This window comes from Scyliorhinus torazame, chromosome 8 (genome assembly GCF_047496885.1).
Source record: "Scyliorhinus torazame isolate Kashiwa2021f chromosome 8, sScyTor2.1, whole genome shotgun sequence".
Classification (NCBI taxonomy): Eukaryota; Metazoa; Chordata; class Chondrichthyes; order Carcharhiniformes; family Scyliorhinidae; genus Scyliorhinus; species Scyliorhinus torazame.
Genome location: NC_092714.1, coordinates 258,785,883 through 258,808,590, shown reverse-complemented (window position 1 = coordinate 258,808,590; position 22,708 = coordinate 258,785,883). Strand labels below are relative to the sequence as shown.

Here is a 22,708-nt window from a genome sequence, read left to right as displayed (position 1 = left end):
AAAATGTATGAAGAAAAAGATCCAAGAGACCAAGTCAGATAAAATAGTAAAGTACTCCCCATCATCTGATCAAGCATTACCTGGTCAGGTACAAGTACTCTGTATAGATTAGATAAAGAGGAAAGTTCCCTCTTATTCTGCTTCACCACAAGACAGGTATATATCTCACTTACACCGATGTTGAATGTCTTTGAGTGACATTGTGCCTCTATCTACACTAGCTGTTGCGGGAATTCCAGAAAACGTGTCCATGTGTTAGTCTGGGGGTCAACTCAATCATAGATACATAGAACATACAGTGCAGAAAGAGGCCATTCGGCCCATCGAGTCTGCACCGACCTCACTTCCACCCTATCCCCGTAACCCAATAACCCCTCCTAACCTTTTTGGACACTTAAGGGCAATTTAGCATGGCCAATCCACCTAACCTGCACATCTTTGGACTGTGGGAGGAAACCGGAGCACCCGGAGGAAACCCACGCAGACACGGGGAGAACGTGCAGACTCCGCACAGACAGTGACCCAAGCCGGAAGAGACCCCCAAACCGCTTTCAAAGCTTTATTCCAACATAGGGAGCGATAATCTTGGGCAGACCAAGACTGACTAAAGATCCACAACAGAGTCACCTTTTAATACGTAACTAGTTACATACACATACCATTAATCTTGTCACTTAGTCAGGTGTGAAACATGTCTCAGACTTTAGTTACCTGTTTCCCGTGAGGATACACATTCTGCATTGTTCTCACCTAAATACCAGGCCCTATATCTTTTTTAAAAAATTTAGAGTACCCAATTAATTTTTTTTTCCAATTATGGAGCAATTTAGCGTGGCCAATCCACCTACCCTGCACTTCTTTGGGTTGTGGGGGCGAAACCCACGCAAACACGGGGAGAATGTGCAAACTCCACGCGGACAGTGACCCAGGGCCGGGATCGAACCTGGGACCTCGGCGCTGTGAGGCAGCAGGGCTAACCCACTGCGCCATTGTGCTGCCCTCAGGCCCTATATCTTGACCTGACCTTGTCCTTCTGTCCCAGTAGCTGTTGTCCCATTCCTTATCTAGTCTGTGGAGTATTCATAAATCCTGCCTTCTCCCTGCCTGGAAGTTTATTTTGCTAAAGAGCATTTTTCAACTAAACCTGTTTTAATCCTTTCAGTGCCCCAGGGCCACGCTGTGCTTAAATCTGTAGGCGTGGATCTTCGCAAACTCATTCTTTGCAGGTTTTCCAGGAAATTTGCATTAGCCAGTATTGGGGCGGAACTGACTAAATGAGCGGCAGAGGGTTTCAGCGCAACGGTCTCGGAAACGACGCAAATGATTATGGAAATTCACGTCTTTTTATGTTTCGATTTCAATCGATTAAATGTGCGTTTCCTTTGCGGGGGGACTGGGGTATGACCCAATGCGGCTCCTGCATTGTGGCTACGGTGCATCTTTTCAGGAACTTCCGACCACAGTGTTCTTCTGCTGAATGCGGACATGATTTTCCTGCGGGTAACACACATGCAAGTTTAATGCCCTTTGATGTCATCTGGTTAACTTGTGAAATTAAACAGGTTGCGAACCTGATTTAAAATAGTCAATATTCTGTATAAACCGGTGTGCCAACAAGAGAAGTTAAACCCCTTTGTGAAGTGAGCAATCGTACAACGTGTACTTTGGAAATATTCCGTGTAATAATAATTGGAACAGTGATTACTGTCACATTGGTAGGACACAGGACTTTCTGGGCCAGACTTTGATATACCAACAAAACACTAACCGAGAGTGACTCTTATTCACGAGGTGTTGGGTGTCTTAAAAAATATTAAGGTAGATAAGTCCCCAGGGCCGGATGGGATCTACCCCAGAATACTGAAGGAGGCTGGAGAGGAAATTGCTGAGGCCTTGACAGAAATCTTTGGATCCTCGCTGTCTTCAGGGGATGTCCCGGAGGACTGGAGAATAGCCAATGTTGTTCCTCTGTTTAAGAAGGGTGGCAGGGATAATCCCGGGAACTACAGGCCGGTGAGCCTTACTTCAGTGGTAGGGAAATTACTGGAGAGAATTCTTCGAGACAGGATCTACTCCCATTTGGAAGCAAATGGACGTATTAGTGAGAGGCAGCACGGTTTTGTGAAGGGGAGGTCGTGTCTCACTAACTTGATAGAGTTTTTCGAGGAGGTCACTAAGATGATTGATGCAGGTAGGGCAGTAGATGTTGTCTATATGGACTTCAGTAAGGCCTTTGACAAGGTCCCTCATGGTAGACTAGTACAAAAGGTGAAGTCACACGGGATCAGGGGTGAACTGGCAAGGTGGATACAGAACTGGCTAGGCCATAGAAGGCAGAGGGTAGCAATGGAGGGATGCTTTTCTAATTGGAGGGCTGTGACCAGTGGTGTTCCACAGGGATCAGTGCTGGGACCTTTGCTCTTTGTAGTATATATAAATGATTTGGAGGAAAATGTAACTGGTCTGATTAGTAAGTTTGCAGACGACACAAAGGTTGGTGGAATTGCGGATAGCGATGAGGACTGTCTGAGGATACAGCAGGATTTAGATTGTCTGGAGACTTGGGCGGAGAGATGGCAGATGGAGTTTAACCTGGACAAATGTGAGGTAATGCATTTTGGAAGGGCTAATGCAGGTAGGGAATATACAGTGAATGGTAGAACCCTCAAGAGTATTGAAAGTCAAAGAGATCTAGGAGTACAGGTCCACAGATCACTGAAAGGGGCTACACAGGTGGAGAAGGTAGTCAAGAAGGCATACGGCATGCTTGCCTTCATTGGCCGGGGCATTGAGTATAAGAATTGGCAAGTCATGTTGCAGCTGTATAGAACCTTAGTTAGGCCACACTTGGAGTATAGTGTTCAATTCTGGTCGCCACACTACCAGAAGGATGTGGAGGCTTTAGAGAGGGTGCAGAAGAGATTTACCAGAATGTTGCCTGGTATGGAGGGCATAAGCTATGAGGAGCGATTGAATAAACTCGGTTTGTTCTCACTGGAACGAAGGAGGTTGAGGGGCGACCTGATAGAGGTATACAAAATTATGAGGGGCATAGACAGAGTGGATAGTCAGAGGCTTTTCCCCAGGGTAGAGGGGTCAATTACTAGGGGGCATAGGTTTAAGGTGAGAGGGGCAAAGTTTAGAGTAGATGTACGAGGCAAGTTTTTTACGCAGAGGGTAGTGGGTGCCTGGAACTCACTACCGGAGGAGGTAGTGGAGGCAGGGACGATAGGGACATTTAAGGGGCATCTTGACAAATATATGAATAGGATGGGAATAGAAGGATACGGACCCAGGAAGTGTAGAAGATTGTAGTTTAGTCGGGCAGTATGGTCGGCACGGGCTTGGAGGGCCGAAGGGCCTGTTCCTGTGCTGTACATTTCTTTGTTCTTTGTTCTTTGTTCTTTGTTTATTCTATCGAACAGCAGCTGTCATAGGAACCGAATAATTGCGTTATTTAAAAACGTAATCTCAATTTTGTTCCTTCCTCTAATTTTTTTCCTTTTTCTCGTAGAATATGATAAAGTAATTAAGAATTACACAAAGTTTGAAGACTGGTATGTGTGGGTTCAGATGTACAAGGGCACCATCTCCATGCCTGTCTTCCAGTCTCTAGAAGCCTTCTGGCCAGGACTCCAGGTCAGAATTGCTGGGCTGTTGGGCTGAGCTCGATCCTCGTGTTTTTATTCTTTTGTTTTGTCCGTTGTGATGGTTCCTCCTTGCAAACTTTTAACGTTGGCTAAAGTTTCACTCCAAAAATGCATGACCACCAGTTAAGGGTTGGGTTGTAGTTGCTTGACAGCGTGGTTCTAGTTGGACCTGTTAACATTGCAAAGCACCTTTTTGAAGAGAAACTTGATGATTGGTTGTCCCGATACTCCCAGTCCAATACAAATCCCCGAGAGGACAAGGCTCTGGTGACGAGATTAAAGAGGTTTAGCTTTGTTCTCCTTCAAGCAGAGTAGGGGCAACTTAACAGGATGCTCAAAATTAGGAGGGATGTTGATAAAGCACTCCTAATGGAAAGATATATGCCGGTGATTGGGATCGGCTCTAATAAAAGAAAGATTTGTATTTATATAGCGCCTTTCATGATCTCAATGTCCCAATGTACAGCAATTTAAGTACTTTTGGGGTATTGAAGTTAGCGCCAGCACCTGCAGGTACCTCTCCAAGTCACTCGCCACCCTGACTTGGAAATATATCGCCGTTCCTTCACCGTCGCTGGGTCACAATCCTGGAACTCCCTCACAGCACTGTGGACGGCAGCAGTTCAAGACGGCCACTCACCGCCACTTTCTTGAGGGCAATTAGAGATGGGCAATAAATACTGGCCCAGCCAGCGATGCTCACATCCCATGAATGAGGAAATGCTAACAAGGAAATGTAAGGAAAGCGGCAGTGATTTGCACGAAGCCACCTCCCGCAAACATCAACATTCCAGTGACCAGATCGGCAGTTTTTTTTGTTGAGATCTGTTGTTTGAGGGATTAATATTGGCCAGGAAAATGGGGGGGGGGGGGACGGGGGACTGCTCGGCTTTGAAACAGTGCAGTGGGATCGCTCGCGTCAACCTGAGAGGATGCACTTGCGTTCCATGTCTCTTGAGAAAGATGGCGTCTGTGATAGTTCAGCCCCACCCCCCAAACCCAAAGATGTACAGGGTAGGTGGATTGGCCAGGCTAAATTGCCCCTTAATTGGTTAAAAAAGAATTGGATACTCTAAATTTAAAAGAAAACGATAGTTAGAATCCCTACAGTGCAGAAGGAAGCTATTTAGTCCACTGAGTCAGTGCCGACCCTCTGATAGAGCACCCTAACTAGACCCACTACCTCGCCCTGCCCCTGTAACTCCATAAGCCCACCTAACCACATGTTTGGACTGTGGGAGAAAACCGGAGCATCCAGAGGAAATCCACGCAGACACGGGGAGAAAGTGCAAACTCCACACAGACAATCACCTAAGCCGAGAATTGAACTGGTCCCCTCTTGTGTGGGGCAGGGTGGGGGAGGAACGTTGAACCCACAATCATCTTGATTCAGGTGTCAGAGCGCTACCTTTATTGTTGATAATATGGTTAATGTGTATTTATGAATTTCAGTAAATTAAGGGCCGCATTGTGGCACAGTGGTTAGCACTGCTGCCTCACAGCATCGGGTGTCCCTCTAAGCCGATGACCTCTTGCTGTATGTTTCGGATCCGTTGGAGAGTATGGGAAGGATTATGGGCCTGTTGGGGAGCTTTGGAGGGTTCTCAGGATACAAGCTGAATGTAGGGAAAAGCGAGGTATTCCCGGTGAATGAGCTGGCACAGCGGGCTAATTTAGGGGGATACCATTTACGGTAGCGAGGGATAGGTTTAGGTACTTGGGGATTCAGGTAGCGAGGGAATGGACGGGGCTCCATAAGTGGAACTTAACGAAGCTGGTGGAGGAGGCCAGGGAGGATCTTCAGAGGTGGGATACACTGCACTTAACGTTGGCGGGGAGGGTCCAAGTGGTGAAAATGAATATTCTGCCGAGGTTCTTGTTTATCTTTCAGGCTCTCCCGATCTTTATACCAAAGGCCTTTTTTCGGAAAGTGGACACAATCATCTCTGACTTTGTATGGGCGGGGAAGGTGCCGAGGGTGGGGAGGACCCTGCTACAGAGGCAGAGGCAGCCGGGGGGGTTGGCGTTGACAAACTTTCTTCATTATTATTGGATGGCCAATGTGGACAAGGTGTGGCAGTGGTGGGAAGGAGAAGGGGTAGAGTGGGTTAGGATGGAGGAGGAATCTTGTAAGGGGTCTAGTTTGAGGGCTATGGTGATGGCAGCATTGCCAATGGCTCCGAGTAGGTATTCAGGGAGCCCAGTGGTGCAGTCCACGGTGAAGATATGGAATCAACTGAGAAGGCATTTTCGGCTGGAAGGGATGTCGGTGCTAACGCCGCTGTGCGAGAATCATTGGCTGGGCTGGGTGGGGGGGGGGATGGAGAGTGTACACAGGAGGTGGAGTGATGTGGGGCTGGTCAAGGTGAGGGATTTGTATTTGGAGGAAGGGTTCGCCAGTCTGGAGGAGCTCAGGGAGAGGGTAGAGCTGCCGAGGGATAGTTAGTTCAGGTATCTACAGGTTAGGGACTTTGCGCGAAAGGTTTGGAGGTGGTTCCCTAGATTGCTGTGATATACCCTGCTGGAGCGACTGCTGCTTCCGGATGTGGAAGGGGAGGGAAGAATTGGGGATATATATAATTGGCTGGGGGAGCAGGGAGGCGAGCGGGTGGTGAAGATCAAGGAGAAATGGGAAGCGGAGTTGGGAATGGAGATCAATTGGGGAGTATGGAGTGAGGCACTGTGAAGGGTAAACGGGACCTCCTCTTGTGCAAGAATGAGCCTGATACAGTTTAAGGTGGTGCACAGGGTGCATATGACTCGGGCGAGAATGAGTGGGTTCTTTCAGGGGGTAGCAGATGAGTGTGAGAGGTGTGGGCGGGGGCCACCGAATCATGCGCACATGTTTTGGGGTTGTGAAAAATTGGGAAGATTCTGGGCGGGAGTGTTCGCGGTCTCAGCCAGGACAGTGGAGGAGGGAGTGGACCCGGACCCTTTGGTGGCGATATTTGGGGTTTCAGAGAAGCCGGGGCCCATGGAGAGGAGGAAGGCCGATGTCTTGGCCTTCGCCTCTCTGATTGCACGGCGACAAATTTTGCTGGAGTGGCGGTCGGCATCGCCACCGGGGGTAGCAGCCTGGTTGGGTGACCTGTACGACTTCCTGCGGTTAGAGAAGATAGAGTATGAGTGAAGGGGCTCAGCGGGGGAGTTTGAGCAAAGGTGGGGGATGTTTGTGACCGTGTTTGAGGAGCTGTTCGTCACAGGGGGGTGAGTGATGGGGAGGGGGGGGGTGAAAATGGAAACAATTTTGTACAAACTGTATAGTTGATTGTTGGGAAGAATTTTTCCCGGCGTGTTTATTTGCTGTAACCTACTTTGATACAAATTTGAGTAAAATGCGTTTATCCTGGATCTGAGTCACTGTCCATGTGGAGTTTGCAAATTCTCCCCATGTCTCCATGCGTTTCACTCCCACAGCCCAAAGATGTGCAGGGTAGGTGGATTCGCCACGCTAAATTGCCCCTTAATTGGGAAAAATGAATTCACTGCTTTAACTTTAAAACAAAAAAATGAAATCTAGTAAGTTATATTTTGTAAGCGTTACAATTTTCTAACGCATAGAAGGAGGCTGTTCAGCCCATCGTGCTGTGCTGGCTCTCTACAAGACCAATTCACCTAGTACCACTCCTTCCCCTTTACCCCGGTGGCCCATCCATCTGTTTCTCTTTTGAAAGCTGCGATGGAATCTGCCTCCACCTCATTCTCGGGCAGTGCACTCCAGATCCTAACCACCCGCCGCGTGAGAAAGGTTTCCCTCATGTCGCCATTGCTTTGTTCGCCGATCACCAAGGAAGGCTTTGTCTCCTGGTTCTAGAACCTTCCACCAATGGGAGCAGTTTCTCCTTGTCTTCTCTGTCCAGGCCCCTCATGATCTTAATTTTCCCACGTTGCTCGCTTTCGGCATCTCCCTGGCAATCGCCCCGTTTTATTGCGTTGACGGCGCAATATAAACGCAAGTTGTTATCAGGGGAACAATTCCAGGTGTGTTTTTCTGCAGAGGGAAATAACTGGTTGGAGGCAGGGCACGCAGGATTGACCCATCAATGGGAACCAGCTTGTAAGACCCAATTGCAGACCCAAAAGACATTAAGACTATTTTTAAAGACTCCTCTATCTAAAACCGTGTTGCCCTTTAAGCTAGGGCTGATGCTTTCTTTTGTTCCTTCCGCCGCAGAGCCTGATTGGTGACATTAATAATGCCATGAAGACGTTTCACAACTACTACCAGGTTTGGAAGCAGTATGGCGGTCTACCCGAATTCTACAGCATCCCTCAGGGTTCAGCGGTGGACAAGCGGGAAGGCTATCCGCTACGACCAGGTGAAGAAAGAAATAACTTTGCATTCTAGTAGCACCTGTCACCTCCTCACGACGTCTGAAAGCACTTCACAGCCAAGTGTAATCATTGCATTTGGTGCAGCAGATATTGCGCCCCCACCAACAGTAAATGAGATGGATGACTAGTTAACCTGTTAAATACCAGGTGCATATAATCCGGGGGCAGCCCTTGCCGACGTTCCCTTTCCTAATTTTGTTGCGGATGTTTGTATAGTAGATTTTCCTGTCAGTTTATTTTATCGACCATTTATTTTATTCTTTTAATCTATTTATTTTATTTTTTAAAAAGAAGAAGAAAGAACAAATCTTTATTGTCACAAGTAGGCTTACATTAACACTGCAATGAAGTTACTGTGAAAAGCCCCTAGTCTCTTACTGTGAAAAGCCACATTCCGGCGCCTGTTCGGGTCCACAGAGGGAGAATTAAGAATGTCCAATTCACCTAACAAGCACGCCTTTCGGGAAAGAGATGATAGATTTTCTTGCCAGTATTCCACCACCTCCCCCTTCACTGCTCCGAGAGCGCTCATTCCTCGGGCGCAGGGCATTCCTGACAGCTTGACCAAGTCGCAGTCATTTGTGTGTGAACCTTGACAGTTGAGCTATTTAACTGCAAGGGGCAGTGCAGCTAAACCCTATCCTGTGCATTTCTACTACGAGTCTGTAGATAGCAACCAAGAACCCTGGTTGACTGCCCCTCTGAGAGTAAGGCGGACTGAAGCCACTTACTCCGAGCTAGTGGGTGTCCCCGCTTACTCAGCATAGAGAGATCTTTTTGGCCTGTATGACGCTGTTATTCACTGACTAAAGTCACTGGACCAAGAAAGGAGGTTGCTTTTAAGAGTCTTTCACAGTCTGGATGAATACCACTTCGTTCCAGACAATGCACAACAAATATAACCTATTGTGGCTTCATTTTTTTGCCGGACACCCAAGTGTCTTTGGGGTATTTTACTGTGAGGAGCCACCACAGCCAAGCCTGATTGCAGCCAAACCTGAACCCCCCCCCCCCCCCCACCCCCACACACACACACTCACATGTAAAATGTAACGTCGCCATAGTCCCAGATGACCATAGGCTGCTTCCCCCCCCTGTGAGGGGGGAGAGCTGAACGAAGATAAACCACACCTCAGGCAAGGGGCAGGGCTGAGAATGAATAACCTCAGCCGGGGAGGGAATTGAACCCGCGTTGCTGGCCTCGTTCTGCATCACAAACCAGCTGTCCAGCCAACTGAGCTAAACCGGGCCCCATGTGTATACACACACACATACCCATCTTTCAATAAAGGTCATTCACTGGATCACGATTTTCTGTCCCCTGTTCTAGAGACTGCTTGTCTGGCTGTAACTCGAACCATGGGGGAAATTTGTCATGACGTTTTTACACGGTTTAGAGATTTTTTTTCATTCATTGGTAGGTTGTGGGCATCGCGGGCAGCACCAGCATTTATTGCCATTCCCTAATTGCCCTTGAGAAGGTGGCGATGAACCGCTGCCTTGAACTGGTCCATCCACGGTGCGGTTAGGTAGGTTGTTGCAGGCCTAGTGACGGCGAAGGACCGGCGATATAGTCCCAAGTCAGGATGGCGTATAGGTATCAAAATGCAAAACTTAACGTCCCATCATTAACCATTGGGAACGGAAACCTTGTCGAGCGTCTCGTAACGTTCTGTTCCTCCGAGTCCCTTCTCTCCCACGCTCGCTTCTGTCTGACCGGGAGGGACGTGTTTACCTGTCCCGGGTCTCTTATCCGTCTAGCTTTCCAGCCCGTCACGGGGGCGATCAGGACTACAGTCGCGGCAGCTCTCTCCTTGCTCCCCTTCACTTTGAGCCCACCATGAACCGCACATCCAAAATCAGGATTGGTGTGTGAGAATAGTTCCCCAGCTGCTCTCTCAGTGCAATATACTGACAAAAGGGAGTGGTTGATTGAAGATTCTAGATGTCAGTAAGAATACGGTGTGCCAATTATATACCACCTCCATTCTTGAAAATAGTTGCGGTGGGTGTTTTGCCTTTCTGAAAGTACTTGCAGTGCTCAGTTAAAAAGGAAACAACAGTATTTATTCATTTTGTAAAATATATTTATTAAAGGGATGCAGCTGGTTAGGCCAGCATTTATTGCCCATCCCTAAATGCCCTTGTATAGAACGGCCCTGATGCTTAACAAGGCAGGGGCAAGGGGTGGCGCGGTTGTTGCAGTGGTTAGCACTGCTGCCTCACGTGCTGAGGACCCGGTTTCGATCCCGGCCCCGGGTCACTGTCCGAGTGGAGTTTGCACATTCTCCCCGCGTCTGCGTGGGCCTCACCCCCACAACCCAAAGATGCGCAGGGTGGCCGCACTAATTTGTCCCTTGATTGGGGGGAAAAAAAATTGGGTGCTCTGAATTTATTTAAAACAACAAGGCAGAGACAGACGGGCCCTAGTAAATTACGAGCAATTCTCATTGGCTTTACTCTGTACACCATGGGGGGTCATAACCAGTCTTTGGCTGGAGTGTAGAAGTGGACTAACCGGCAGCCTGATTCGCAACCCCTGCCCCGATTTGAAAACCGAGCAAGAAAGAAATTAGACCCCTGGGTCCCCAAAAACACAACTGGGGCGATGCAAAACTTGAGACAGTGCATTCTGGACTCACCAGAATCTGATGCAGCAATATCGAACGCCACACCATGGGTTTCCCCACGAGGGGTGGAAACAGAATTTCAGACTGTTTCCAGGTCCAAAACACTCCCAGAGGGAAATAGTCACTCATTTTGACTTTCAAAGGGGTGTTAATGGGATCCAAGTTGGTTGGAGAGAGTTTATTGACATGTTCAATGTCACGGCTCTCCTTTCACTCAATCCAGGGTCCCAGCTGTCCCCTATTCATACAATCCTTTAAACAAAATTAAATAAAAGTCCCTTAAACGGGTATTCCCTATTTATATGTGCTTACAGACGATTTATATCCATCGCCTGTTTTGCTTAACTGTAAAAATGTAATTAACATGAACAAACCTTGTGACTGTAATTGAGGAGATTGACTGGGATGCCCCATTAATTGGCCTGGAGACAGGTTCTCCCTCCAGTTCAGGTTCCTGGTGGGATCTCTAAGCTAGAGGGGCAATAAAGAGGCCTTGCAGCTCGAGAAGAACAACAGGCTGTAATGGAAGGTAAATAAGAGAGAAGGCATTTCACCATGGAGTCCCCCCTCTCCAAAAAACTACAGCTGTGCTGACATACAGCTGACTCCTGGCTTTTGGAACCTTCTCACTTCCCACTGCTGTCCTTGTTCAGTGCAATGGATGCGCTGCCCAAAGGTAATAGACTTTTTTCAGCCTAAGTCCGACCGTTAAAGGGGATGGTTTGTTGTTACAGAGCTTGTGGAGAGCGCTATGTATCTGTATCGAGCAACTGGAGATCCAACTCTCCTGGAGCTGGGCAGGGACGTCATTGAGGCCATTGAGAAGATCAGCCGTGTGGATTGTGGCTTTGCTACAGTAAGTACTAAAAACCTGTTCAAGTTTGGCAGCCATTCCTGTCCGCCGTGATTCCTACTCACTGGGTTGTACTAACGTACTCCAACCAATTCTGGATCTACAGAGTTGGGGTGGTTGGGGGAGCAGGGAATTAAAAAAGTTACCAATTCAATTTTGGGGTGGGGTTCAGCATCTATATGGTGCCTTGCAAAACCTCAGAACATTCCAAAGTGCTGTACAGTGAAGTATCATTGTCATGCAGGAAACATTGCACATCAGGGGCGAGATTCTCCGACCCTCCCACCGGGTCGGAGAATCGCCGTGGGCCGTCGTGAATCCCGCCCCGCCGAATTCTCCGAAGGGAGAAAAGTCGGCGGGGCGTCAATCGCACCGCACACCTCGGAGAATGGCACGGGTGGGCGCAAGGCAATGGATTTCGGGGCTGCCGATATTCTCCCGTCCGGATGGGCCGAAGTCCCGCCGACGTGATCGCCGGTCACGTCGGCGTAAATCAAAACACCTTTCAATCGGCGTCAACCAACGTGGAGGTGGGTGACGGCCTGGGGGGTTGGCCGCTGGAGAGGCGATGGCGTGGCCGCAGTCTATGTGTGGGGGAGAGGTGTGTGTAGGGTTGTGTGAGTGTATGCGTGCGTGGGGGGGTGGGGGGTGGTTAGAGTTGGCTGGGCTCCGGGGGAGTGCCGGGGGGGGGGGGGGGGGGCGGGGGCGGGGTGAGTGCCGGGGACGGGAGGATGACTGCCGGGGGGACGGGACGGGCCGGGGGCGTGTCCGTGCCCGGATAGGGGGGTCCGGGGAGGGGGAACGGGGTGTCCGTGCCGGGGGGGGGGTCCGTGCCGGATAGGGAGACGGGGGGTCCGTGCTGGATAGGGGGACGGGGTCCGTGCCGGATAGGGGGACGGGGGGGGGGGCGGGGTCCGTGTCGTGGAGGGGGGGGGGGTCCGTGCCGGGGAGGGACGCAGGGGGGGGGGGTGGGGGGGGAGTCCGTGCCGGATAGGGGGACAGGGGCGGTCCGTGCCGGGGAGGGACGTGGGGGGGGGGGTGCGAGGGCAAGTGAGCTGGTCCAGCTGGGCAGGTGCCAGCCTCCAACAGTCGGACCCATGCGGTCCATGCCACCTGGCTGGAGGGGAGGAGGGGGTATGGGCAATGATGACATGTCATCGTTCCCCCCCTTCCCCCGCACAGGCCGTCATGTTTTCCGGTCAGCCAGTGATGTTGGCCGCCGTGGCGGCAGCCGCTAATGTCCATGTTGCCCTGGATGAGGAGGAGGATGAGGAGGTGCCAGAGAGGCGGCGCAGGCTGCCGCAGAGGGGCAGGCGGCAGCCGACCAGGCTGGAGGGACACCTGACCGACAGGACGAGGAGGGGGAGGAGGACGTCGCGGCCCCACGGCAACGGAGGCACCCGAGGACATCCCGTGTGTACCGGCCCCGGCTGTCATACCAGGACCTCACGGACCGGGTATGCAGGAGGAGACTCCGGATGAGCCGGGAAACTGTGGCACACATCTGCCACCTGCTGGCGCACCTGTCACCGCGTGGCACTGGCGGGGGACACCCTCTCCCCGTGTCCGTCAAGGTTACGGTGGCCCTGAACGTTTATGCAACGGGGTCATTCCAGGCGCCAGGTGGGGTCCTGTCCGGCATATCGCAGACATCAGTGCACCGGTGCATCCGGGCAGTGACAGACGCCCTATATGCCATTGCGCACCACTACATCCGCTTCCCTGTGGACCGGGCCAGCCAAGATGCCCGGGCCGTGGGCTTCTCTGCCGTGGCCGGGTTCCCCATGGTCCAGGGCGCGATTGATGGGATGCATGTCGCTGTGCGGCCACCTGCAGATAACAGGGCCGTGTTCACCAATAGGAAGGGGACCTATTCGATGAACATACAGGTGGTCTACGACCACCGCATGATGATCCTGCACGTCTGCGCCCGTTACCCGGGCAGTGTACAAGACTCATACGTGTTGTCGCGGTCATACATCCCCGGCATGTACGAGGGACGCCATCCCCAGCTGAGGGGCTGGTTGCTGGGCGACGGGCTACCCATTGCGATCGTGGCTGATGACGCCTATACGGAGGCCACGCAATGAGGTGGAGAACCGCTACAATGATGCCCATGTAGCGACAAGGGGAATGATAGCGAGGTGCTTTGGCGTGCTGAAGATGCGTTTCAGGTGCCTGGACCTCTCTGGGGGCGCCCTCCAGTATCGGTCAGATAGGGTCGGCCGCATCATTGTGGTGTGCTGCGTCCTGCACAATATAGCCCAGCAGAGAGGCGATGTGCCGCAGGCAGAGGATGGCGGAGTGGAGGAGCAGCAGGAAGAGGCCCAGTCCTCCCCAGATGAGGGGGATGGGGGCAATGGTCAGGGCAGATGGGGTAGACACAGGCGGGTGGCTGTCCACCGTTACCGGCTGGCCCAGCGGGCACGGGACAGACTGATAGCCGCCCGCTTCACTGACTAGATGGGCATGGGAATCGGGTAGTCTGGCCACAGACCGCACACCATGGCAACACCCGACCACCCACACCCCCCACCCATCCACCCACCCAGCACCCTCACCCCCCTCCCCAACCCCACCCACCCCACCCGCATGCACACCACCCCCCCATTGCCGATCCACCTGCGGCACAACGGACGGGCTCACACAGTTGCCGGTGGACGCGTGTCTATTGCAGGCCATGGAGGATGATGACAACCCGCCCTGCGATGAGTTCCTGGCTCCACATCGTTGGACTATGTCTGACCCATGGCCACAGTACCACCATCCACCCGGACCATCCCTGCATGCGGCTGTGACACTGCAGCGCACGGTCCCGTCCTCTGCCCAGGGGGATGTCGATGGCAGCCCAGGGGGAAGGGGGCAGACTCACCTGGGGCTGAGGTAGGACCACCCCTCACACACACACTTGCGCTCAGCGTACATGACACCCCCGCACGCTTTGGACAGAGCACAAAGGCAGCTTCTGTAGGTGTAACATTGACTAGCCCCTAAAACTCATCTGTGCCCTGCACCCGTGCCAACTTACTCAGTGTCTAATTGTTTGGCCTTACGGGCCCTTTGACTACGCCTAGGTGTTACCCCAGACGGTACAGCAGAACTGGAGGTGGACTCCTGTGATTCCTGCCCTCTGACACGGGATCCCTTTGGCGGCCGTTTCCTGGGGCGTCCTGGCCTAGACGGGCCAGGCTGCGGCCCAGGCGACTGGGATGGCGAGCTGCCAGCCTGTCCTGCCCGTTGCCCACCCGATGCACCTGGGACGGAAGGGGGAGAGTCCGAGGTGTTGAGGTGTTCTGGGACCTCCCCTACAATGGGACCCAGAACAGGCCCCAGCACCTCCTCCTCCTCCCTCGGGGTGCCCGATGGCCCCCAGGCCTCTACATGGGTGGGGGATGCGAACGGACTGGCCATCCGACGCCCCCCCGACATCTGGCGCTGCCAGTCCTGGAGGCCTGTGCTGGTATCGACAGGGGTCTGCAGGTTTGCAGCCATGGAGCTCAGGGGGTTGGCAATCCCTGTCTGACTGTGCGACGCCGGCTCGCACATGGGCAGTGGCTCCGATGCCCTCAGCGATGGCCTGCTGAGACTGGGCCATGGCCTGCTGAGACTGGGCCATGGCCTGCAGAGATTGGGCTATGGATTGCTGAGACTGGGCCATGGCCTGCTGAGACTGGGCCATGGCCTTCAGAGACTGTGCCACAGAGTTGAGTCCCTCTGCCATCTGCCGCTGGCGCTGGCTCATGGCCTCCTGTGAGAGGGTAGCCATATCCTGGGCCACAGACGCCGCCTGCACGGAAAGCCCCAGGCCTCGCAAACCGCTCTCCATGTCTGACACCGTCGCACCCATTACCTCCACCGCGGACGCCACCCGTGCGGTGTCAGCCTGGGTGGCACGCATGACCGGCACCACTGCCAGCTCCTGGACACGGGTAGACCCCTCCACCTGCGACTGCAGCCGCCGCAAGCTGGCCGTCACCCTCTTCGCTCGTCTCCGGTTCGGTGGTTGCATCGGACCTATGGGTGGGTGTGGTAACTCCAGGAATCCGGGATCCATCTGGGCGGCAGATGTTCGCATGCGCCGGGCTGCCCTCCGACCGCCCGGCCCCTCTGCTGCTCCTACCTCCACCTGCTGCACCGGGACGGCTGTGTTGTGCGCACCAGTGAGTGTACCAGACGCCTCATCACTAAAATGCCCAACCGAGGTGAGCGTCTCTGCAATGGTGGAGGGTGTTGGTGACAGCAGTGGCGTTGGGTCGTGCGCATCGTCCGACTCTGAGTCCATGGCACATTGGGGTGGCGGTTCGTCTCCGCCCATCCAATCTGTGTCACTGTCCTGTATTTCAGTTTCCTGGGTAGGGGTGTCCTGGGTTGTGGTTTCGTGGCTCGGCTGTGACGGGGGCCTGTGGCTGCCCCTCTCGTCGCTGGGTGGCACACGCCTGCGTCGCCGCACCTGCATGAGACGGGGGCGCCGTCTCCCTGTTGCTCCAGGTCACTCCGTCTCCCGTGGTCTCCGAGGGGCATCGTGCGGGCGTCGCATGCCAGAGGGTCCGGGTCTCTCTGTCTCTCGTGGTCTCCGAGGGGCATCGTGCGGATGTCGCATGCCAGAGGGTCCAGGTCTCTCCGTCTCCCGTGGCCTCCGAGGGGCATCCTGCGGGTGGTCTGCATCTGCAGGGATGGGTGCCTCGACATTTGCTCCTGCGATACACAATGAAGCATGCATGGTTAGACACGCAGGCAGTGATCAGGTGATATGGGGGAGGGGGGATATGGGGGAGGGGGGATATGGAGGAGGGGGGATATGGAGGAGGGGGGGATATGGAGGAGGGGGGATATGGGGAGGGGGGATATGGGGGAAGGGGGATATGGGGAATATGGGGATGGGGGATATGGATATCGGGCAGGGGGGGCTCACCCTGGCTGCCCTGACGAGGTTGTTCACCTTGTGGCACTGGGTGCCTGTCCGTGGTGTCAGGGCCACACCGCTGACGGCCTCTGCCACCTCCCTCCACAGACGCTGGCTGTGGCGTGGGGCGACTCTGCGGCCGTGTCCGGGATACAGGACCTCCCTCCTCTGCTCCACTGCGTCCAGGAGCGCCTCAATGTCGCGGGACTGGAACCTCGGCGCTGAGCGGCGGGCGGCCATCCGGTCGGGTGTTCTGGTCGGGTGGGGGGAGCAGCGCGTCTTTTGAACACGACGCCGCACAGTGTGAGCCAGCGCGGATAGCGTCACGCCGCTGCTAGCCCATTCCGGGCCGGAGACTTAGCGACGTTTGGGGCGGCGTGATGCAGGTGGGATTTGTGCCGCTTTTGGCGCCGGTCGGCGGACATCGCGCCGATAATGGAGAATTTCGCCCCAGATCTCAATTTCTAGCCAGTTGCTCCTGCCAACAAATGCACGTAAGGGACCTGGGTTCAGTTCCCGGCTTGGGCCATTGTCTGTGTGTAGTCAGCACGTTCTCCCCATGTCTGCGTGGGTTTCCTCCAGGTGCTCCAGTTTCTTCCCACAAGTCCCGAAAGACGTATTTGTTAGATGAATTGGACATTCTGAATTCTCCCTCAGTGTACCCAAACAGGCGCCAGAGTGTGGCGACTAAGAGATTTTCAGAGTAATTTCATTGCAGTGTGGGGCAGCACAGTTACGCAGTGGTTAGCACTGCTGCCTAAGGCGCTGATGACCCGGGTCCGATCCCGGCCCTGGGTCACTGTCCGTGCGGAGTTTGCACATTCTCCCTGTGTCTGCGTGGGTCTCATCCCCACAACCCAAAGATGTGCAGTTAGGTGGATTGGCCACGATATATTGCCCCTTAATTGAAAAACAAATACTAGGGTACTCTTTTTAAAAATGAAAGCTTCATTGCAGTGTTAATGTAAGCCTACTTGTGACATTAATAAAGATTATTATTGTATGTCTTAATATTGGGTGAGCACAAGGACTGGCTACAACATGCTCATAATTCCACAGTGAGTGCTTACATGGCTATTGCTTCAATACATAGAATCATAGATCAGTTACAGCAGAGAAGGAGGCCATTCAGCCCGTCGTTTCTGTGCCGGCCATGTGCAAGAGCACATGATCCCACTCCCTCACCTTTTTCCCAGCTGCCCTGCAAATTTGATTCCAAATATTCCTTTTGAAAATCACGATGAAATCTGCTTCCACCACACTCTCAGGCAGTGCATTCTGCAATCTAAACACTCGCTACATAAAAAGGCTTTTCCCATGTCGTCTTTTGGCATCACTTTCAATTGTTGTATTCTGGTGCTGGAACCTTCTGTCAATCGAACGGTTTCTCCCGATCTATTATGTCCGGACCCCTCAAACCTACTATCGATCTTCTCTCCTCTCGGGCAACAGTCCCAGCCTCTCCCATCTATCCGCATGAGATAGCTCCAGAGTCCGCCCGCATGCTGGAAATTTACTGGCGGATCATTGTGGTGGGGCCAGAAGGCGACAGTGTGACAGAATTCTTTTAATCCAGCTCGAGAGCACCTGCTGTGTCTTTTATAGTAAGAAGTCTTACAATACCAGATTAAAGTCCCGACAGGTTTGTTTGGAATCACTAGCTTTCGGAGCACAGCTCCTTTCCTCAGGTGACAGAAGAGGTGGGTTCCACAAACACATATATAGACAATCCTACCAACTGTCCTGGCTTGAGACAATTCACACCTCATTAACCTGTTGTTATCCCTCTCCAGTGGCACCGTCAGGACCTGTAAAGGCTTAATTACCTGCAAAGTTATCACCTTGCATCATTGACTTTGTCTATATATGTGTTTGTGGAACCCACCTCTTCATTCACCCGATGAAGGAGCTGCGCTCCTAAAGCTAGTGATTCCAAACAAAGCTGTTGGACTGTACCTTGGTGTCGTAAGACTTCTTACTGTGCCCACCCCAGTTCCAACGCTTGCATCTCCACATTGTGTCTTTTACAGATTTGATGATCAGATCTTGTTTTCTTGCATTTAAGGTGCGGGACCTACGGGACCACAAACTGGACAATCGCATGGAGTCTTTCTTCCTGGCAGAGACGGTGAAGTATCTCTACCTGCTGTTTGACCCCGACAACTTCCTCCATAACGACGGCACCACCTTCCACACCGTCACCACACCTTACGGGGAATGCGTACTGGGTGCTGGTGGCTACCTGTTCAACACCGAGGCACACCCCATCGACCCCGCCGCCTTGCACTGCTGCAGCCAACACAAGGAGGACCGGTGGGAAGTCGAGGGACTGATGCAAGGCTTCCGTGCCTCACAATACATGAGGATGGGACTATCGGCAGCTGGTGCTTCAGAGCAATATCATCAATACAGCAAGAAAATGCGGACAGCCCAAGATGGAAAAACAATAAATAAGCAGACAAATAAAAAAAGAGTTCCGATACTAAGCTGCCCCAGTCAGCATTTCAGCTCAAAGCTTGCAGTGTTGGGCCAAGTGTTTACAGATCATTCCTAGTGTGCATAATGACCTTATGACCTAAAGGGACTCTATTTATGAAATTAAGTGGAATAAAGTTGACTTTTGTTTTTAATGGACTTTCAAAGGGTTTTCATTTTCTGGAGGACGGGATGGAAGGAGGGTGTTAGACACAGAGCAAAATGATTTAGCCCCCCCCCCCCCCCCCACACAACTCCGACCCAAATCATTTACTGAAAAGAAGGGCAGCACTGTGGCGCAGTGGTTAGCACTGCTGCCTCATGGTGCCGAGGACCCGGGTCACTGTCCATGTGGAATTTGCACATTCTCCCCATGCTTGCACAACCCAAAAGATGTGCAGGCCAGGTAGTTTGGCCACGCTAAATTTTCCCCTTAATTGAAAGAAATAATTGGGTACTCTAAATTTAGAATTTAAAAATATTTACTGGAAAGAATGCCAAGGAGAGTCATTCAAGCTCTGAATGCACCAAAGTGTTTTACAGCCAAATACTTTTCCCAAATGTGATGATTACTGTTATTAGTTAGCGAATTGCAACAGCTAGCCTTGTGCATAGCAAGATCCCAAATACACCAGCAAAATGACCAGTCAGCTTATTTTTGGTGGTGTGAGAGGAGGAAACAATGTTGGTCGCGGTACTTCTACAGATGGTGTTGTCTGGTCTTTTGCACCAACCCAATTAAATAATGGGGGCTTCAATTGAATGGCAGTGACCCTGACAGTACAAGCTCCTTCCGGACTGAATCATCAATTAATCGAGAAGTTCAGTTTCTTTATCCATAGAAACATAGGGACAGACGTAGGGCATTCGGCACTTCGAGCCTGCTTCGCCATTTAACCAACTTGTGGCTGATCTACCTCAATCTTCCCGCACCAACACCATATCCCTTAATGTCATTTTTGTCCAGAAATCTATCGACTTCTTCTTTGGATAGACTCAATGACTGCGCCTCTATATCTCTCTGCGGTAGAGAATTCCAAATATTTACCACCCTCAGACCGAAGATATTCTTCCTTATCTTGATCCTAAATAGCCTATTATGTGTTCAAGTAACACTATTGGCTGGTAAAATGCCACGTGAAACACTGATGTCAGTGGAGCATTTTGCGGGCTTTTGGGGAAGTTCACCATCTAAACCCTGTAGAAGCAACATCTCGTTAATAAACCCTGCATTGTTTTCACAAACTTAAAGCGTGGCACCTCGACTTCTTTTTCTCTTTGAGGCAAAAAAATACATAACGGAAGAGAAAACTGGCGATGAGGATTCGGGCAAAAATAAAAATCGATGAGGATTCGGACCATAAATAATCATGACTAAGATTTGTAGGCCTGAAGAAAGCCATTGTCGACCCTCGGGCAGAAACTCATCGAGTTCGTGGCAAGTAAAAACAAAAACGATCGGATCTTGGAAAGGCATTGGCAAGTCAGTTTATCAATCGCGCCAGCCACTAGTGCAACATAAGGATTTTGAAAATGAATCAGGACACAACTAAGTTACTGGAGCATATCTTTTAAACAAATAATCAAAATTCCAGGCACACTTGCTGCTTATAGCAGGTAGGAGCTGCGGAGACTGCGCACATGGCACTGTAAAGGGGCTGCAGAACAGGAACCTAGAAGACTGCCACTCTGCAATGTACTGCTCGGGAATCGCACCAGTTTGCTTGGGGATTGATTGCTTTTGGGAGAAATGGAAGGGTGAAATGCTGAAAATGCACAGTTCAGGGAACCGGAATCCGAAAAGTGGTGTATTGGATTCAATTAACAAGGATTATGAGACGTGGAATTCTTATGAGGAAAGGTTCCAATTGTATTTGTAGCAAATCGGACACCGGAAAACCTGCATGCTGAGACTTGGCTCAGTTGCGTGAAAAACATACATGTTACAAAACCTAGTCCACGCTGCTAACTCAGGAGAAAAGAGCTTCAAAGAGTTAATGACAATCTTGGACATTTCTTTTTTTTTAAATTTAGAGTATCCAATTCATTTTTTCCAATTAAGGGGCAATTTAGTGTGGTCAATCCACCTACCCTGCACATCTTTGGGTTGTGGGGGTGAAACCCACGCAGACACGGGAGAATGTGCAAACTCCACACAGACAGTGACCCAGGGCCGGGACTGAACCTGGGACCTCGGTGCTGTGAGGTAGCAGTGCTAACCACTGCACCACCGTGCTGCCATAATTTTGGACATTTCTCTCCCTGCCCGCTGCTGATCGCTGAAGGATTCCGCTGCCATCGTTCCATCGTTGTGCACAAGAGGAAGGGGATCGTACTTCCCAATTCATGGCAGCACTACGTAAATTAGCCAAGTTCTCTGAATTCAGTCAAACACTTGATACACTTTGAGACAGACTGGTTTGTGGTCTCAGAAATGAAGCCCACCCAGAAGAAACTGCTGCGTTAACCCCGAAAGTGCTGTGGAATTCACTACTTCCATGGAAGTTCCAGCAAAAGAGTCTTTGTTGATTTGGAGTCCGCGCAAAGGTTCATAAGATTGAGACTGCGAAAAGAAGGCATGCAAAAAATCTACCAGGTCATCGCTATAGTCAAGAAGGACATTCATCAGGACAGTGTTGGAGTAAGGAGAATAAATGCAAAACGTTGTGGTAACTGGGAAGACGAGAGCTGCCAATTTACCTCTGCGAATGTCGCCTGCTGTGACAGACTCCATGTCTGAACCTGGCCCTTTTTCAGGAGCTGCTACAGGGAAGCCAACAGTGTGGCAAGGCCTGGGATGAACTTGCCATAATAGCTGATTAGTCCCAGGAGCTTCGTAGGCTCTTCTGGAATGGGAGCTTGACAGATGGCTCGCACCTTTTCTGCGACCGGGTGGTCAGTCAAACTCTCGTCAAGCGGCCGCATAATGCCGAGGATCGGGATTTTCTGGTCTAAGAGGCGCCCTCCTGCAGGGAGGAACCCCATCCCCTGCAATTCCTGAACGCCCTGATCCGCACTTTCACGTGATAAGGCTATCGCCATGGCCCTCTTGAGGACCAGCTCTGGTTCAGCTAGTAGCTTACGCAGGGTCGACTCATTTTGGATCCCGCAGACTAGTCTATCACGTAGCATCTCGGCCAGCAAAGCTCCGTATTTGCAATAACCTGCAAGATTCCAGAGGCGGGCTGCATCCAATTGTCGTTGCCCGCGTTGAACACTTCAAGCTTCCTGATGCCTGCGGCTGGTGAGGAGACCTCTTGGGGCTTCAAAAGGGGGACCGGGTCTGGAGGAAATGGCGCCGTTTGCAGCTACCTGCACCCTCGTCGCCAGTGTTAGGTTTTAAGGCAGCGACCACACGAGAAAAACAAACGGTTTAATGAACACAAGCAAACTCTGTACATACCACACCCTGGAATATGAACTTCCCCTTTAAGGCAGGCAGACCTTCCCCTTTAAGGGGGTGGGGATTCCTCTTTACAAGGAGAGCCACCCGGCCTAGCTTCAGGTTGGGGAAGGAGACCCTTAGGGGAGTGGAGGAGCATTGTAACTGTATCAAAATAAACCTTGTTCTGTATTTGCTACTTTCGTTCAACAATTTCCAAGTCAGGATGGCATGTGACCTGCAGGGAAATTTGCAGGTAGCTGAGTTCCCATGCATCTGCTGCCCTTGCCCTCTGAGACGGTAGAGGTTGCGGGTTTTGAAGATGCTGTTGAAGGAAACTAAGTTAGGTGTAAAGCGCTTAATTCAAACATCCTATGGGTTGTGAAAGGCACTATAAAACGCAAATCTTTCAACACTTTAGATTCACAGATGGGAATTGTTGCCAAGTAGGTAACATCAGTTTAAATAAAAGCAGAATAC

General features: G+C 51.6%; 1 protein-coding gene across 2 annotated transcripts in view; it reads left to right on the top strand.

Annotated features, from left to right (window-relative positions):
* Positions 1–19,001, top strand: part of edem2 (ER degradation enhancer, mannosidase alpha-like 2) — a 67,033-nt gene extending 48,032 nt beyond the window's left edge. For both annotated transcript variants that reach the window (XM_072515186.1, XM_072515187.1), the window contains 4 exons: positions 3,515–3,639; positions 7,825–7,969; positions 11,350–11,471; positions 18,437–19,001. In XM_072515186.1, coding sequence (XP_072371287.1) covers positions 3,515–3,639; positions 7,825–7,969; positions 11,350–11,471; positions 18,437–18,925 — 881 coding nt within the window. In that variant the 3' untranslated portion in view covers positions 18,926–19,001. The remainder of the gene's footprint in view (positions 1–3,514; positions 3,640–7,824; positions 7,970–11,349; positions 11,472–18,436) is intronic.
* Positions 19,002–22,708: the final 3,707 nt, after the last annotated feature.